We start from the raw sequence: 19,393 nt of genomic DNA on the forward strand, positions 1-19,393 counted from the left end.
TGAACCGTGAGCCCAGCTTTGAGATGCTTTTTGCTTCCCACCCATGAATTGACAGCAGAGCTTCAGGCTGCTGCCTTCTGCCACCAAAATGAGTTTTTGAGTATATGTCCTAAATGCGTGCCTCTCTGCGATAGTGGTTCAAAGTCTGTGATGAGTCGCCTGGACAGGAGAATAGGCATCTTCTGGCAGGTGCAGGAGCAGCATCAGAAAACAGTTGAGTAAGGTGTGGGAAATGAGCATTAGAAAACAATTCTGTAGTCAGAAGTTTTATGCTTAGGAACAAGGAGGGTTATTGTGGGTATAATGAATTAAACTTTATATCAGGTCCCGCTTTTTACTTTTGCTGTTAGCGCAGCAGCTTTAACCAACTTTCTTATTCTCCCAAGTGGGCCCTTTATGCATTGATATCAAGGAGAAGCAGTTTGTAGCCTTGATGTATGCTGTCTTGTCATTTGGGCATTCACTAGCATTGAACTCACTTGAGTGGACAGCAATGTAGTTTAATCCATTTCTTATAATGTGTAAATTTTGGTATTGTGATAGGTGGAAGCCACTTATTCTTCATCTACCCTTTTTTCAGTATCTGGCACCACCAATTCTGGCCCAGTCATTTGTGACCCATGGCTCTTGCGATATGCCGAAGATTTCCAGGTAGTTTCTGTGGAACGCCTCCCTGTCCAGCTCTAATCAAGCACCATGTAAACAAGAAATTGCCTGGACAAACCTGTAAGGACTGTGTTCTGACTGCCAAAACGATCAGTACTGACACCAGAACAACAGCCACTCTCAAGTTGTTAAAACCTTTAGGATATCGAGCGTTTTGCAGTCCTTTTGCCTACAGCACAGCCCAAAGTGTGACATATTGGAATGTGGGAAGCTACACACAGCCGAGGGGACAGGAGCCTCCAGAACACAGCGGCTTCTGCCATCCTGCCAAAAAAGTTGAGAACATTCATAGCATTTCCTCCTCTCAGAGGATCCTGACGACCAGCAGTACCTTCCCAGGTTTGGAATTCAGCAGGACTTCTGCCTCTAAGGCCAGCACGTTGAAGCCAGGCTCACACAGGGCTGCGGGAGTTGAAGACAATATAGAAATTTTTGATTCCTTTGAAGACCCCCGAGGTTTCCTACAGCTAAGACCAGAGTACCAGCTTCACAGCTATAACAGATCTGAGACTTGCCAGCCCCTGTCTGTTTCAGAAGGTGAATTAATTTTGCACAAAGTCACAGTTCATCAAGATAATCTCCAGCCTCAAGTCATTGCTGATTATTTCTGTAAGCTGAGCTCTTTGCCTGCAGAGCAGCATCCTGTTTTGCTGTCCAGCACCAGCTTTGCTTTGCTCTGCCAGCTGAGTGTGAAAAACATACAGTTCTTTGATGTCCCGGAGTTGATCAGTATTTTGAAGGCCTTTGTCAGTTTGGGAATCCCTCACTCGCATTCAGTGCTAGGTGTGTATGAAATCAGATTTTGCAGTAAGGTGTGGGAGATGAGTCTGGATCAACTTCTCTTGGTGGCCGATCTCTGGCGAAACTTGGGTCGCAGAGTACCTCGGTTTTTAAAAATCTTTTTTAGTTATCTTAATCTGCACTGGAAAGACCTATCCTTGTCCCAGCTGATTCACTTAATTTATATTATAGGTGAAAGTCGTCAGGCACCCCAAGACCTAATGCAAAAACTGGAATCATTGATTCTCAAGTACATAGATTTGATCAACTTAGAGGAGGTTGGTACAATCTGTTTGGGGTTCTTTAAATCAAGTAGTAATCTCTCTGAATACGTCATGCGGAGAATTGGAGACTTGGCTTGTGCTGACATGCAGCATCTGAGCAGTTATGCCTTAGTGAATATTCTTAAGATGTTCCGTTTCACTCACGTGGATCACGGAAATTTCATGAAGCAATTTGGCCAGATTGCTCCTCAGCGAATCCCTTTTCTAGGAGTTCAGGGTGTCATGCACCTGACTCTTGCTTGCTCAGCCTTACGCATCCTGGATGAAGGGATAATGAACGCTGTGGCTGCTTCTTTGCCTCCAAGGGTGGCATATTGCCGAAGTAAAGATGTTGCCAAGATTCTGTGGTCATTTGGAACTCTGAATTATAAGCCACCCAATACAGAAGAGTTTTATTCTAGCCTGATAAATGAGATTCACAGAAAGATGCCTGAGTTCAGTCGATATCCAGAACACCTGCTCACCTGCCTGCTGGGCCTGGCATTCTCTGAGTACTTTCCATTAGAGCTCATCAATTTTGCTTTGAGTCCAGGGTTCGTCAAGTTAGCTCAGGAGAGAAGTAAGTTTGAACTCACTAAGGAGCTATATACTCTTGATGGTACAGTTGGCATCGAGTGTCTAGATTACAGAGGCAATCGTCTTAGTGCTCACCTTCAGCAAGAGGGGTCGGAAATGCTGTGGAATTTAGCAAGGAAGGATATGTGCTCAAAGCCTGAATTCCTGGAAGCTCTCTTTTTACTAGAGAACATGTTGGGTGGGCCCCAGTACATCAAACACCATATGATTTTGCCTCATACCCGATCTTCTGACTTAGAGGTCCAGCTTGATGTTAACATGAAGCCATTACCCTTTAACAAAGAAGCCATACCAATTAAGGATGAAGCCAAATTAAGGCTTAAGCATGTGGGAGTCAGCATTACAGATGATTTGATGAATCAGCTACTAAAAGGGAAATCAAGAGAATGTTTCCAGGGAGAGATTGCATCAGAGACTGAACAGCGGAAAAGGGAGTTAGAGAACGCACCTATACCTTCGGGGACCTCCCTTTGCAATGTGGCAGACAGATTGGGGGCTATGGAGATGGCTGGCCCTTGTCCCCCAGCTTGCACGCAGGCCCCACAAGTGAAGCTGGCTATTCAGTTGACAAATAAAAACCAGTACTGCTATGGTTCCAGGGATCTGCTTGGACTGCACAATATGAAGAGGCGGCAGCTGAATCGGCTTGGGTACCGTGTAGTAGAGGTATCCCACTGGGAATGGCTCCCACTGTTGAAACGAACTCGCTTAGAAAAGCTGATGTTCCTCCATGAGAAAGTGTTCACCTCTGCTCTCTGAAGGGCTTTCAGGGACATTGTTACTCATAAAGGCTATCGAGGTATACTATGCAAGGTGCTGGGAAACAGTTACAAAAGCCAGCATGTAGGTTTGGTAATAAAATCATCTGTTGAAGAGACTTAGTTGTGCTCTTGTCAATGGCAGAGTGACGTTTGTGTGTTACATGAATTAATTGTAACCTGGCCCCATTGTACAAGTTGTTGCTAATTTGTGCAGGTAACTAATAAACATCGTAAATTCCCTATTTTCAAGTAAGTCCTGTCTTATTTTTCTTCATCTGTTTACTGGCCTTATCTCATGATTATTTTGCATTTGTAAGATAAAAGGGTAGTCAGACATTGTCAAAGCTAATTTTTAAAAAATGGTTTTCATATACTTTATTTTAAAATAAGAATCTTTTGGGGTGCCTGGGTAGCTCAGTCGGTTAAGCATTCGACTTCGGCTCAGGTCATGATCTCACAGTTGATGAGTTTAAAGCTCCATGTCGGGCTCTGCGCTGACAGCTCAGAGCTTGGAGCCTGTTTCAGATTCTGTGTCTCCTCTCTCTGCCCCTCCCTTGCTTGTGTTCTCTCTCAAAAGTAAAAAGTAAATAAATAAACATTTAAAAAAATAAGGATCTTTTACAGCTTAATTTACATTTCAAGATTCCCCCCCCCCCACAACCAACCATGTTCTCTTCACACCCTTTAAAATTAAAGTCTCATTCTCCTTTAGATTTGGTTGGTTGTCCTTAGTTGCTGGTTCTTCCTGTTTTAAACAGCCAGGATTAATGTCATTATCTTAGCTTAATTAATGTCATTCTCTTAGCCCCCCTTCTTCTGCATTTCTACTTCTCTTGAATAAGTTCTCCCTCTCCCCACCCTTCCTCTGGGATATTGTCTCTCTAAAATTGGACTTAGAAGAGTAGAATTAAATGACTGCCTGTTGGGCCATTGATTCCCAAATCTGATGACCGGGCAGAACGTTGTTCATGACAAGTAACTCAGACAAGAAGGAAATGCATTGCCTCCCATGAGGTGGGCTTCAGGTTTGGTTGCATTAGAGTTGCAAGCATAAAGAGATTGTATACATAGACTCTGTATATTTGTATGCAACTTAATACAAGTAACCTTTGTAAACATTTGGGATCTGTGAGAATTTTAAAAAGGATCCCTGCCCCCATTATTTAGGCCTCCTCTCAAAGCCCGCTTCCCTGCCTGTGCTAAAACAGTACTCCCAGTGGCTTGTGTTTGTGCTCTGTCATCTTCAGTTTCATTTTCCTCACCGCACTCAGCATCAGAAATTACTCTTTATGTGTTTACTTATTACTTTCCCTGTTGGAAGGTGGCCCTTTGAGTTAACTTTGTCTAGTTAACTAGTTAATTTGTCTCCGGTGCCTTGAATGGGTCCTGGCACAGAGATGATAATGTTTAGTGAGTATGGTGTGGGAATTTAGAGTGGCTGGGCTTTGCTGGAGAGTTGGGGTGGAAAGAAGGCAGAGGGTGAGGCTAGAGAGGTAGAGCAGATCTGGGTCACAACTAACGGCATTGCTAAAGAGCCTAAGTCTGTAGGGACTGGATTTTTTTTAAAGGAGTTTTAAGTCAGCATAACTGGGCAGATTCATGTTGTAGAACGGTTAGGTTAAAATAATAGAACTAGATTGGGGGTGGGGGTGCATGAGATACATCAGAATATTTCACAAATGTGTACAACAGCTCAGGTGAGAGATAATGAGGGCCAGAACTATGGAATGGCAAGTCTGAGTTTCAGAGATGTTTGGAAGGGGAAAAAGGCAAGACTTGCTAATTGGGTGAATTAGGGGATGATGATTTTGGTGCCTACATTGATACGGAGTCCTCAACTAAAATTGGAACCAAAGCAGGAGAGGTGTTTGGTTAGAGGGTTAATCTGTGCTGGTCATGCTAAGATGAGCCTCCAGGCAGAAATCTCCAGGCTGGGGTCTCAAATGGGGATGAGGACAGGTGGCTGTCAGAACCACAAGTGAGTGAAGTTGCCTGGGACAGGCGGGAAGGAGGTTATTGTGGGTTGGGGAGCAGGGGAGAGAAGATACCAAGAATAGAATACCAGCATTCTGGTATTCTGGTAGGGAGGACCAAGTAAAGGGGACCCAGTGGTAAAGATAACAAAAGAAGATATAATTAGACTTCAGGAAAAATGGTAGCATAGAAGTTTGTCAAGGGTCCCCAAACCACCCTCACTAGAAGGATTCACGGAACTCAGGAAAGCTGTTACATTTACAGTTACAGTTTAATTACAATGAAAGGCTACAGATTAAAATCAGCAAAGGAAAAAGACGCATAGTGTGGAGTCTGGGAGAGACCAGGCACAAGCTTCTGGTTGTCCACTTCCGGTGGAGTCATGTGGACAGCTCTTAATTTCATCCCAGCAATGATGCCAACATTTACCAGTACTGCCGACCAGGGAAAGCTCACCTGAGCCTGCGCAGGGTTTTTATTGAGGGGGGTCTGTCATGTAGGCATGGAGTACCCACGTGGCTGACCTCATTTGGTCCCCATCCCTCTCAGAGGGCCAACTGATAAAGCATGGCCCAAGGCCCCCACTATTGGTATAAACTGTCTGGTATAAACTGAGACCCAAGGTCTCAGGTGTATGCAGACAGTCTTAACATGAAGGATGTTCAAAGAGTTTAGAGATTATCCCTAAGGAGCTGGTGAAGGGCCAGTTTTTTTGGAATGTGCAGGATTTGAACAGACCAAACCTGCTGAGTTAAATTTTTGCTGCACAGAAGCCAATGGGAAAGGAGAATATTGCAAAAAGGAGACGATTTGCATCATGTCAATTGCTGGGGAGAGAGCAGTTAAGGCAAGAACCAGAAATCTCCAGTAAATTTGGCAACTTGGACATCACTGATGGCATTAACAATAGCAGTTTGAGTTGGATTGTTAGGGCAAAAGCCAGACACTCCTGTTGAATAATGAGAGTTAAGGAATGGGTTGCAAATGCTGACACAATTCCTTGAGAACTTTTGAAGAGAAGGGGAACCTTGAGCAGGATGCACAGTGAGACTAGGATCGCCAGATGAAACACAGAATGTCTAGTTAAGTTTGAATTTCAGATAAGTAACGGATAATGTTTTGTGGTAAAATACAGATAAAATTGGCCATTTTGTAGAAAAGTGTGTCATTCAGTGACAGTGCATTGATGGTGTCGTGCAACCAATCACCACTATCTAGTTCAAGAACATTTTTTCACCCCAAAAGAAAACTCCATACCCATTAAGCAGTGATTCCACACACGCCCCCCCCACACCCACCGCACCCCCAGCCCCCACCCCAGACCCTGTCAATTACTAATCTGCTTTCTGTCTCTGTGGATATGCCTATTTTGGATATTTCCAAAAAGTGGAATTATATAATATGTAACCTCTTGTGTGTGACTTCCTTTACTTAGTGTAATATTACCAAGATTTATCCATGTTATGGTATGTACCAGTACTTCCTTACTTACAGCTGAATAACAGTGGGTTGTGTGGGCATACCCTGTCTTACCCATTTATCAGTTGATTGACACTGGGTTTTTCTACTTTTTGGCTATTGTGAATAGTGCCGCTGTAAACATTTATGTGCATGTTTTACTTGAACACCTGTTTTCAGTACTTTGGGTATATACCTAGGAGTGAAATTGCTGAGTTATATGTTAATTCTATATTTAACTTATTGAGGAACTACCAGACTTTTCCACAGTGGCTATACCATTTTACATTTCTAGCAGCAAGGTATTAGGGTTCCACTTTCTCCACATCTTTGCTAAACTTGTTATTTTCTGTGTTTTCTTTTTTTTTTTTTTCTTTTATTTTTGAGAGACTGAGTATGAGTGGGGAGGGGCAGAGAGAAAGGGAGACACAATCAGAAGCAGGCTCTAGGCTCTGAGCTGTCAGCACAGAGCCCGATGCGGGCTCAAACCCATGAGCTGCAAGATCGTGACCTGAGCTGAAATCAGAGGCCCAAACGACTGAGCTATCCATGCATGCATGTGTTTTATTTTTTAATAGCCATCCTAGTGAGTGTGGAGTGGTATGTCATTGTGGCTTTGATTTGTATTTCCCTAGTGACTAATGGTGCTTATCATCTTTCCCTCCCTCCTTTCCTTCCTTCCTTCCTTCCTTCCTTCCTTCCTTCCTTCCTTCCCTCCTTCCTTCCTGTTTTTCTCCATGCCCAGTGTGGGGCTTGAATTCACGACCTTGTGGTCAAGAGTCACACACTCTACTGTCTGAGCCAGCCAGGTGCCCCTAGCATCTTTCAATGTTACCAATACCGAGTCTCTAGTCCATGAACAGAGATGGCTTTCTATTTATTTTGGTCTTCTTTAATTTCTTTCAGTAACATTTTACAGTTTTCAGTGTAGAAGTCTTGTACCTCCTTAGTTACATTTATTCCTAAGCATTTTATTCTTTTTAGTGCTATTGTAAATGGACTTTTTGTCTGTATATCTTTATGAATTACTTGTTGCTAGTGTTTAGAAATATGGATGATTTATCCTGCATTTTTGCCTAATTATTAGCTATAAGAGTTTTTGTGTGTGTGTTGATTCTTTAGGATTTTCTACGTACAGGATCATATAATCTTTGGATAGAGAGAGTTTTGCTTTTTTCTTTCTACTTTCCACCTTTTTATTTTTCTTGCCTACTAGTGAGAGCTTCTTGTATGAAATTGAATAGAATTGTTTCTGAGCTTATGGGGAATTCTTTAAGTCTTTCACCATGGAGTATATCAGCTGTGAGTTTTTCATGAATGCCCTTTATTATGTTAAGGAAGTTCCTTTCTGAGTTTGCTGAATGTGCAATAAAGAATTTTTTAGCGTAGGTCACAATAATACATAGGACATTCTTGTACTAAAAGAAAATAATCCATTGTTTATCTGTTTTCAGATTTAAGTGGATACTTTTTATCTTTATTTGCTAAATTGCAACACTGAGAAAAATACAGCACCACGGCAAGGTTTGTTTTGTTTTGTTTTAATGTTTATTTATTTTTGAGAGAGTGTGAGCCAAGGAGGGGCAGAAGATCCAAAGTGGGCTTTGCACTGAGAGCAGTGAGCCCAATGTGGGACTCGAACTCACCATACATGAGATCATGACTTGAGCTGAAGTTGAACGCTCAACCTGCTGAGCCTCGGCAAGGTTTTTTGAGGGGACTGTTGAGGGCAGAAGAAACTTGAATGTTCCTTACCTGTTGAGGAAAGGTCCAGTAGTCAGAGATAAGCTGAGGATTCAGGAGAGAGGCAAGAACAGATGGAATAAGGTTCAAGGGTCAGGTTTGTAAATGAAGAGCATAGCTGCTTCAGCTGGGTTTCCATAGAATTTTGCTGACACTGCTATTAAGGTGATGAGTAAGTGGTATTAGAATCTTTGGTTCATGTCCTTGTTTTGAGACTGTGGGTCTCTTAAAATTAAGAGACCCATCTGTGCCTTGTTTTGAGCCTATGCGTTTCTTAAAAGTTGTATCTACCTGTGCCTAGCAGTATGCCTTGCACATATTAAGCCCTTGAAGGGTAAATGGGCTCCAAGCACCTAAGATTGCAAGCTGCAAACTTCTGGGTGCACACCTGTGTTCTGGTTGGTCTTCTGTGCACCTCTCATTGGTGGATGACTGTGTGGGATGTGCGGGGACAGCTGTCTTTCATTATAACCAGCTCTAAGAAAAATGCACACAAGTCACATTTTTTTTCATGGATGGACAAGTAACTCAATTTAGAAATTATAAGAAGTATTGTACTTCTGTAAAAGCTGAAGTGCCCAATTTGTAAAATTGCTCAGTGCATTGGTATTCCACCCACTCTATGAGGTTAAATGCTTTTCTCTTTTTTGACAGGTAATCTTTTCTTCTTTTTTTCCCTCTGTAACCTGTTTGAGCCTAGTCTTTAAAATATGTCTATCTGCCAGAATTACTTTCCATTACGTTTTTGTGAGACTCAAAAATCCGGTTGTATAACTCAGCTATGGCACTTTTTAGGCCAAAGGAAAATGGATGCTAAGGTGTTCAGAAAGTGTCATGGTCACCTTACTCTCTTCTGAATCATGCCTCCACACTTGCCTACCCCCCTGTTCTGAGTCCTCAACCACAAAAAGGTTTACTTAGCTGCTTCAAGCTCCAAGGAAGCACAGATTGAAACCTTCCAGATAGGGTGACCAACTGGTTCCACTTTGGGACCTGGGACTTTTCTGGTGTTAGCACAGAAAGTTCTGCATTGGAAAAGCCCTTAATCCAAGATAGACTGCATGGTTGATCACCCTACCTTTGGATCCCTTCCCAGCCCTTCCCTTTCCCTTTCTCTTATTCAGCCTGCATCCGGGGAAGCAGAGGAGAAAGGTCTGTCTCCACCTGGTCATCCAGTTCTATAGGGACTCTAAGCTGCAAGAAATACCCTGAACATTGCATCTAGAGCCTTGGTCCTCTCGGATGTCTTCCTGTACCCCAGGAACCCAGTGCAATTGTTTAACTACTTACATGTACTTTAAACACACAAAAGGGAAAATAGAGTAGCCCACCACTCTAATCTGTTGCATATTTTAAATTTCTGCATGGCCACCATTACCTCCCAAATTATTCGTGTGTACATATTCCTAAATACAGATTTTTAACAAATGTGTGATCATAATACTTCTGTTTTGTGTCTCTAAAATTTTATATATAGTTTTGTGATTTTTCTTCATAGACAGTATTTATCATTTTAGTGGCAGGTACACCAAGAATAAACGGGTCACTCAAATATGTCTTACGGTGTGGGTAGTGGGATTCACTGGACTTTTCACTTGACCCTAGAAACCCATTTTTGGTCTTAGATCTGGGTAAAGAATTTTAAGACTTTCATGGTAATAGAGATTTGGATTTAGGGGCACCTAAATCCTGGCTGGCTCAGTAGGTAGAGCATGCAACTCTTGATCTTGGGATTGTAAATTCGAGTCCCACATTGGGTGTAGAGATTACTTGAAAGTAAAATTTTCAGGGGCGCCTGGGCGGCTCAGTCGGTTGCAAGCCTGACTTTGGTTTCAGCTCGGGTCATGATCCCAGGCTGTGGGATCGAGCCCTGCGTCGGATTCTGCTCTGAGTGTGGAGCCTACTTAAGATTCTCTCTCTTTCCTCCTCTCTCCCTCTCCCCAGTTTGTATTCTCTCTAAAATAATAATAATAAGAAGAAAATAAAATCTGTAAGATAAAAGGCTTCTTAGAGGAGTGTGCCAGGGATTCTTGTGATGGAACCTTTGTCTTGACTGTGGTGGTGATTACACAAATCCATACATGGCGATAATATTGCATAGAACTGAATACACAGGCAAACATGCATGAGTGCATGTAAACTGGGGAAATTGAATAAGATCACAGATTGTATCATTGCCAGCTTCCTGGTTGGGATGCTGTGCTGTAGCTATGCAAGATGTTACCATTAGGGAAAACTGGTTAAAGGGTACATGGAATCTCCGTATTGTTTCTTACAACTGCACTTGAATCTGCAATGATCTTAAAATAAAAAGTTTAATTAAAATCTCCGAAAAGAAAAGATTTCTTCGGGGTGCCTGACTAGCTCAGTGGGTGGAGAATGCAACTCTTAATCTCAGGGTCGTGAGTTTGAGCCCCATGTTTGGGAGTAGTTTACTTAAAGAAAAAAAAAAGACTTCTTTGGAGGGTAGCTTTGAAATCCTTGTAAGATTGTAATATGTTATACATAGTTCAGTTTACTCCTTCCTCCTCTTTAAGAATACCCCTCCCTCAAAAAAAAAAAAAAATGGTAACAATAAAGGAAGAAAATGCCCAGGGAGGGAGAAACTAAGATTCCTAGTTTATTTCTAAGTAGTTTGTACTTTGATACTCATCTTTGATGCCTTCAGGAAGCCATTTGCAAAGATAGCCCCTGAGGTAGTACATAGAGGGAGCTGGAACCCCTTGAAGGGTGAATTGCCTCTAAGTGCTTCGGAACTGCTTTGTCATCTAGGAGGTTAATGGCAGGCTTTTCATTAGTGTCAGTTCTTTCCCAGGTTGTAAGCCTTCTATGACTTCCCTCTGGCCGGTAGCTTTCAAACTTTTTTTTACTGCAGAACTTAGTAAGAAATGTCTTTTACATCAAAACCCAGACTAATAGGGGTGACTGGCTGGCTCAGTCAGCAGAGCATGTGACTCTTGATTTTGGGGTCGTGAGCTCAGGCTCCACGTGGTGTATAGAGATTACTTAAGGAAGAAACTCAGATTGATAGAAATACAGTTTCAATTATATATGAAACAAGTTTCATAAAACACTGCCCGCCTTCATGTATGATACACTCTGACTCTATTCTACTGAATTTTTTAAAATTCTGGCTGTGTCTCAGTAATGTGAGTTCTTGATTCTTCATCTGCAATTTGGGGGAAAAAACACTGCCTCAGACCACCAAGTGAAGTAGTCTAAAGCCCGTTAGCGTCACATTCAAAGCCCTGCCCATCTCAGTGCACCTGCCTCTCCAGCCCTGCCTCCTCTTCCCCTTCTAGCTGAGCGGCATATTCCACATTTTTTAAACCAGTCTCACAGTCCCATCTCTATACCTTTGCTGCTACAGGTCCCTCTCCCTAGTGTCCTTCCCCTGTTGTTCCAGTTCTTACCTCCTGGCTCCCATAGTCCAGCACATGTTGTCCAATGTACGATTAGTCTGTAGTATCTGTCCCATCTCAGAGTTGTCATGAGGTCAGGCATGTGTCTTAGCTGTCTCCAATTCAGACATTACTTCTGTGAATTCTTCCCTGAATTCTGGGTATACTTTTGGCCAGTATTCTTACTTTTTTTTTCATCAAAAGCCACAATAAGAAATTTTATATTGGATCTAGTATATAATTTGTTATATGTATTTGTATAAAACTGAAGCAAAGTTTTCACGAAGGTAGGGGTGCCAGGCTGGCCCAGTTGGTGGAGCGTGCAACTCTTGATCTTGGGGTTGTGAGTTCAAGCCCTACTTTGGGTATAGAGATTAGTTAAAAATCTTAAAGTTTCATGAGGGGCACCTGGGTGGCTTAGGTCACGATCCTGTGGTTTGTGGGTTTGAGCCCTGAGTTGGGATTCATTTGCTCGCTCTCTCTCTCTCTCTCTCTCTCTCTCTCCCCCCCCCTTCTTCCCCCTCTGCTGCTACCTCTCTCTCTCTCTTTCTCAGAAATAAACATTAAAAAAAACGTTTCATGAAATAATTTCCATATTATGTGCACTTTGATATTTTATATTCTCTTTCAGTTAATATTTCTTTCCTTCAACCCATAACTTGATTTCAAAACCACAAACTGAAAAACATTCACTTAGACCATCCTCCCTACTCTGAATGTCATTTGCAGAGAGCTCTGTTATAGACTCTTACATTCCATAATCACTGTTGGAAGGAGGTCCATCGTGCCTCAAGACTTGAGGACAGGACCATTTCGTTTATTTTTCCTTTTCCTTCTCTTCTTTCATTTCCTTTCACAAGACTTGTAGAGAATATTTATTGCAGCATTTTTTCATAGTGAAAAATTACAAACAACATAGGTAATAGAGCAATGGAGAAGCAAGCTGTTTTAGTCGTGCAGTTGAATGCTGTGAGTAAACTAGAAATCCACATTTGAGCATGGAAAACCTTGGATGAATCATGCTGAATGGAAAGCCAGTCGTGACATGGTGTGCCTGTTATAATACCCTTAAGGTACGGTAAAAATATACAAGACTACTGCATACCAATGCTGATTTGAATGAGAGACACTGAGCTTCAGATAGAGCTTATCTCTTGATAAAAAAAAAAAAAGGAGAGGAAATAGGATTAGTGGTGGCTCTTGTTTGTATCTTTTTTTTTTTTTTTTTTAAGAGAGAGCTGTGGTAAGTGCAAGCTCCAGTGGGGTAGGGGCAGAGGGAGAGAAAGAATCTTTAAGCAGGTTCCATGATCAGTGCAGAGCCTGATGCAGACTTGGCCATGAGACCATGACCTGAGCCTAAATCAAGAGTTGGATGCTCAATAGGGGTGTCTGGGTGGCTCAGTCGGTTGAGCGTCCAACTTCAGCTCAGGTTATGATCTCACAGTTTGTGGGTTTGAGCCCCACGTTGGGCTCTGTGCTGACAGCTCAGAGCCTGGAGCCTGCTTCGGATTCTGTGTCTCCCTCTCTCTGCCCCTCCCCAGCTTGCACTCTGTCTCTTTCTCTCTCAAAAATAAACAAACATTTTAAAAAATTAAAAAAAAAAGAGTTGGACGCTCAACCAACTGAGCCACCCAGGCACCTCTGTATCTTTTCAATTTTGTTCTTAACACTGAAATGAGAATCAAATGTGGCAAAATGTTTACATTTACTAAATCTAGGTGGTGGGTATAAGAGTGTTTACTATATTCTTTACCTTTTTAATCTGAAATATTTTGTTTAAAAAAAATCACTGTAATGAAAATTGACTTGTATGGTTTTTTTTTTTACACATTTTATTTTATTTTTTAATTTTTAAAGTTTATTTATTTTGAGAGAGCACAAGCAGGGTAGGGGCAGAGAGAGGAGAGGAGAGAAAATCCCAAGCCAGCTCCGCACTGTCAATGCACAGCCCCATGTGGGTCTTGAACCCATGAGCCACCAGATCATGACCTGAGCTGAAATCAAAGGTCGGATGCTTAACCAACTGAGCCACCCAGGCACCCCGTAAGATTTTATTTTTAAGTGATATTTATACCCAACATGGGGCTCAAACTCAGCCCTAAGATCAAGGGTCACATTCTCTACTGACTAAGCCAGCCAGGCATCCCATTTTAAAAGATAGATGTATGTATGTATGTATGTATGTATGTATGTATGTGAGCTCTACACCCAACATGGGGCTCGAACTCACGATCCTGAGGTTAGGAATCACATGCTCTACTGACTGAGCCAGCCATAGAATTTACATGTATATTATCTGCTTATAAACCTGTATTATCTTGCTGTCTTATAAATACCTCTGTTGTCTGGCTCCAGGCTACTTCTCTGAACAGCAGGGCAGTTTAGCCATAATGCATGGCCCCTAGGTTATACTCAGACCCAGTCTCTCTTGTACTGAGATGCCAAATTTGGAAAAGGAGGCTCTCATTTTTAAGTATTTACTGGAGTAAATTTGTAAGTAAATAAATATTTGTGAGAGTTCATCATGTAACCTGTCATTTCCCAGGCAGGGCTGTGGAGAGCCTTCCTGGGTGAGGCTGTCTGCATTTCCAGTATGTTGAGCCATTCTTTTTTTCCAGATTAAGCATTAAGGCTGGAGGCACTTGACCTTAAAAGATCAGGAGTGTGGGAACCAGAGAGGTGCTAAGATCACACAAGACCTTTATGGAAGCCAGAGCCCTATAGAATCCTACAGTATTTGGACATCACTATTTCCCAAAGAAACATACTATCATTTGTAAGATGTTTTAAAAAGGGTCTGCCACTCTTCTTACATGGCACAGTACCTTGTTTCAATTTGATCTCCATTTTTCATTTGTTTCAGTCATATTTCCCCCATTCTTCTTATTAGTAGGCTTTATTTTTTTAGAGTGGTTTTAGGTGTACAGAAAAATCAAGCATATAATACAGAGAGTTCTCATATACTTCCTCTACCTTGCACCCAGTTTCTACTGTTAGTAACATCTTGCATTAGCATGGCACTTTTGTTACAATTGGTGAGCCTATATTGATACATTATTATTAACTGAAGTTCATAATTTACATTAAGGATCATTCAGTTGTATGGTTATGTGGATTTTGACAGATGTGTAATGTCACGTATCTACCATTACAATATCATACAGAATAGTTTCCCCACTTGACCATTTCATTGTTTAAGTTTTTCTTTAAATGTTCAGAGAGAGAGAGAGAGAGAGAGCGTGAGCATGCTCGGGAGCAGGGGAGGGGGCAGAAAGAGAGGGAGAGAGAGAATCCCAAGCAGGCTCCGTGCTGCCAGCGCAGAGCTTGACTCAGGCTTCATCTCACGAACTGTGGGATCATGCCCTGAGCCCAGACACTTAACCAGCTGAGCCACCCACGCATTCCCTGACCATTTAATTGTTATCTCATACTCCAGTGCCTAGTACTGGGCTTATAAGTGTATATGAATGGGCAGTAATATCTTGTCTAAAATTAAATATGAGCAATCAAATTCAGTAGAATTTGAAAAACATTTAAAGAACAATCTGCCACAACCACATAGAGCCTATCCTAGGAATAAAAAGATGGTTTAAAATTAGAAAAATGTGCCATCTCTCATTAGTCTGTCAGATAAGAAAAATAATAAAACTCAATATATAGAGAAATTCAGAATTCAAAGCCTATCCCTGATTTTCAAAAAACTCTGAAAATTAGCATGCTTTATTAGCATAAAATGAATATTTCAATCAGCATTATTTCAAAGATGATACACTGGAAGCATTTTCTAATGGGAACAAAAACAAGCATGGCAACTCTTATTATTTCATATAATTCTGGAAGTTCTAGCTAATGTCGTAAGATGAGAGACAAGTAAGAGTTACCATTTTGAGAAGGAGGCTCTCATTATTGAGATTGTAGACCCTCCCCGCAAAAAACCCCGACTGAAAATCTTAAAATCAATTGGTTTAATAAGCCAACTGAACACATAATGGATACCCAAATGAAAAAGTTTCCTATATATAGCAAAACTGGTTATGAAAACTTATGGGATAAAAGGATCCTGTTAATAAATAGCCACCTTCACAAGAAACATGCACGACCTCTTAAGAAAAAAGTCAGGGGTGCCTGGGTGGCTCAGTTGGTTGAGTATCTGACTTCGACTCAGGTCTGATCTCACTGTTCATGGGTTTGAGCCCCACGTTGGGCTCTGTGCTGATGGCTCAGAGCCTGGAGCCTCCTTCAGATTCTGTGTCTCCCTTTCTCTCTCAAAAAGAAACATAGAAAAAAAAAGTCAAAATTGTACTAAGACAAAAAATCGACTTAAGATTTTTATCTTAATATTCTAATAGTAAAAACTTGCCAGCAACCTAAATGTCCACCAAAAGGAGAATGGTTTGTTGGTAATTTTACTCTCTCTTGTTCCATAATGATTTTAAGGTAGCTTTCACAATATATTTACACTATGACATAAAAATAAGTGAAGAATTCAGGCAAAGAGAAATCTGGAGGGATGGGCCACAGGTTTATTCCGAGCTTTCTAGTGGCCAAAATAAAGGAAAGATCATAATCAATTATATGATTCATATTCACACCATATAATATTGAGTTGAAAAAAAAAAAAAAAAAACAACTGTTCCTAGTACTGAAACCAAAAAGAGAATTTTCTCATGGGTCTTAAAGAGCGGTTACTATGCAGAGTAAAGAGTGATCATCTTAACAACCTAATAAAATGGCAGCCATAGAGGTATTTCATTTTTAAAAATTATTAATGTTTATTTATTTTGGGGGTGGGGTAGGAGCAGAGAGAAGGAGACAAGGATCCCAAGCAGGCTCCACACTGACAGCAGAGAGCCCAGTGTGGGGCTTGAACTCACGAACTGTGAGATCATGACCTGAGCCGAAGTCCGAGGCTTAACCGATGACAGAGCCTCCCAGGTGCCCCTAGAGGTGTTCCCTTCCCTGCTGATGGGCCACATGGAAGTAGTTGGTAAAGCTCTTTGTGGTGGGGTGAGGAGTGTGGTGAAGGTTGTGGCTGGGATTTGAACATGAGGATGATCCAGTACACTGCCCTGAAGAGCAGCTCAATGGGGAAGTACAGTATAGACAGTAAATTATGGCTCCCCGCTGATGTGTCATTGCCACCCTGGTATCCTGTGAATTTTGACAGATAGGCCACTACATTTTCATCAGTGTGTTACATTTATCTTTGCTACGGCTGAGGGTCCACACTCCTAAGCAGTCTGTCAGATGGTGATGTGGGACATGAATGCAGCAGCCACCAGGGGTGCCAGGCAGGAAGCAAGAGGTGCCACTTAAGCTGGCATGACAAGGAATTTAATGTGGATGGACTGAACAGTCTCCATAAATATTCTCTCAGATTAGATTCTGGTAAGTGCTGCGTCGAACAAACAGCCTGTGTCTGGTCAGATGCTTTAATGGTTGGCTAATGGAATTAACAACCTCTTGGAAAGGTTGAAAAGCCCCATGAGGTAATATGCTCGAATAGAGGGCTAGCTTATCTAGATTTTCCTCAGAAAACAATTTGAGGCTTGATCCAATACATGTTGAAAGGGACAGTCAAGGTTTCCAAATTTCTACATTTAGAGCATAGCCACTTAAAGTTTGGGAGAATTAATTTAAAAAATAAATAAATAAGTGATACCAAAGCCTAACCTAAGTAAGAGGGGGAAAAAAAGTTGTAAGGTGTCCATGTAAGTTCCTGGTAAGTCCTTCAAGGTAAATGGTGTCCAAATAGATAGTAACCAGAGTTTGTTTGGAAGGTTTGGAATCTCAGTTCCAGCTTAACCTCTCTTTAAGCCACAGTTTCTTCATCTGCAAAAGAAAGATATTAGTAACCACTTTAGGGCTAACCAGTGGGTAAGATTAAAATGGAATGAAATTTCTGGTGGCCTTCTCTAAGCCATTTTATGTATGTGCCTTTCTAGCTGGAGTTGTTTTGCTGCTAGAGGGTCTTTGTGTCTTAACTCACTGGGAATCATTTGTGTTGGCTGAGAGTGCAGATAAAACCTTGTAAATTATCATATTGATTGGAGGGACAGTCCAGTTCTTCCCCTTTCAGGGGTCAGAGGTGGGATTTTTAAAGTTATGAGATGACTGGAGTTTGAAAGCCCTGGGACTCATCCTCTCATCCTGGAGAGATGAGATCCTCTCATCCTGGACTCGTCCTCTCATCTCCAGTCCCTCCACAGGAGCAGGCATCTGGTGAGAGCTGAGCCGGGGTTAAAGGCAAAGTGCAGGCTGGTCCTGAGGGTGGTCACTTCTGGTCAATTTCATTTCACACTGCAGTCTTCTAACTTTGATTTATTCTACATATCATGAAATTAATCTGAGAACCTAAATGCCGGAACCAGAACAAGTTGGGTAGGGGTCCTCCTCAAGCCATGATGAAGGGCTCACCTGTGAGTATGAAGCCAAATAGAAAAGTTTTCAAAATTATCTGAGGACCCAACTCAATTGTAAATGGCAGTGTGAAATGTCCAAGAAGATAACAAGGAGATAGGCAGGTAAATGTTAGTGAAATCAGTGCCTCCCACTGGGAAATCAACACTTCCAAGAGCTGACATTATTACTCTGTCAGTTTGTTTTTGTCCCTGAAAGTTGGAGGGAGAAAAGGCCTAAGGAGTGGACAGTGGAGTGGAGGTGATGGCACTCTAGGGGCCCTTTATCTCACTGTCAACCACCTCTCAGTATGCTCATGTTATAACACGGTATAACACAATTTCTGTCTCTTTGCTTTTTTAAAAAATTTTTTAAAATATTTATTTATTTTAGAGACAGGGCACAAGCAGGGGAGGGGCAGAGAGAGCCGAAGACAGAATCTGAAGCAGGCTGCAGGCTCTGAGCTGTCAGCACAGAGCCCGACGTGGGGCATGAACCCATGAACCATGAAATCATGACCCGAGCCAAAGTGGGACACCCAACCGACTGAGCCACCCAGACGCCCCTCTTTGCTTGTTCTTACCAAAGCCCTGTCCGACCCATCAGGACAAAATTGGGAGGAGAGGGCTGCCTGCAGCAGTGCAAGCAAAGCTTCTCGAACCCGGACCCGAGTGGCTGAGCTCGCCCTTTGCTCAGGGCCAGCCCAGTTCTGCACTTGGACACCTCTGTTGTGTCACCATCTGTGTCACTATCCTCTGTTTTCCTTTGGCATCATAGGCTTGCTTTTCCAGGAGAAATATTTTGTTTCCTAGGTTCGAGCTTTATATTCATGTTACTACTTCCATATTCAGTTAATCGCTTAATTGTGCATTTAAAACAAAACAAAAACTTAATAAGAAGCCACTTCCCTAGTTGGACAGGAGAATTGAGGGCATTGCTTCTCTGAATGTGCTCTGGTTTCCTGGCCAAGAAGAGGTACATACAAGGGCCCTGAGAATATTTGCAGATGCAATTCCTCATACATCCATTTTTGAGTTATTGTGGAGAACAAGAAAAATATCAGAAGCTGGAGACATTTTCCCTGGGGGAAAAAAGAGAATTCTGTAAACTAGTCCATGTTGATTCCAGACCAGATTCTAGAATATTCTGACAGAGGGATGGCATATATACTTCAAACAGTGAGAAGTACTAAGAATTTCAACACAGGTTCACAAAGAACAGGAGACTTTAGGCCAAGGGTCTCCACTCCGTCAGGTTCATCTCATCTCATCAGGTTCATTGATCTTTGTTTTTCTTCCAGTTTTATAATTATCTTGTAATGTTCTTTCTATTGTCCTGAACTTACAGTCAA

The 19,393-nt window shown here is 41.9% G+C and overlaps 1 protein-coding gene across 1 annotated transcript; it reads left to right on the forward strand.

Annotated features, from left to right (window-relative positions):
- The first annotated feature begins 6 nt into the window (after positions 1-6).
- Positions 7-3,331, forward strand: LOC125917257 (FAST kinase domain-containing protein 5, mitochondrial-like). Its single transcript, XM_049623509.1, has one exon. It carries the CDS (start codon positions 621-623, stop codon positions 3,063-3,065), a length of 2,445 nt encoding a protein of 814 aa, XP_049479466.1. The 5' UTR covers positions 7-620; the 3' UTR covers positions 3,066-3,331.
- The last annotated feature ends 16,062 nt before the right edge of the window (positions 3,332-19,393 follow it).

The sequence above is a fragment of the Panthera uncia genome, unplaced genomic scaffold (genome assembly GCF_023721935.1).
Source record: "Panthera uncia isolate 11264 unplaced genomic scaffold, Puncia_PCG_1.0 HiC_scaffold_1627, whole genome shotgun sequence".
Taxonomy (NCBI): domain Eukaryota; kingdom Metazoa; phylum Chordata; class Mammalia; order Carnivora; family Felidae; genus Panthera; species Panthera uncia.

Coding starts and splice junctions, on each gene's coding strand:
- LOC125917257 (XM_049623509.1), top strand. CDS start 621: ATGGCTCTTGCGATATGCCGAAGATTTCCAGGTAGTTTCTGTGGAACG.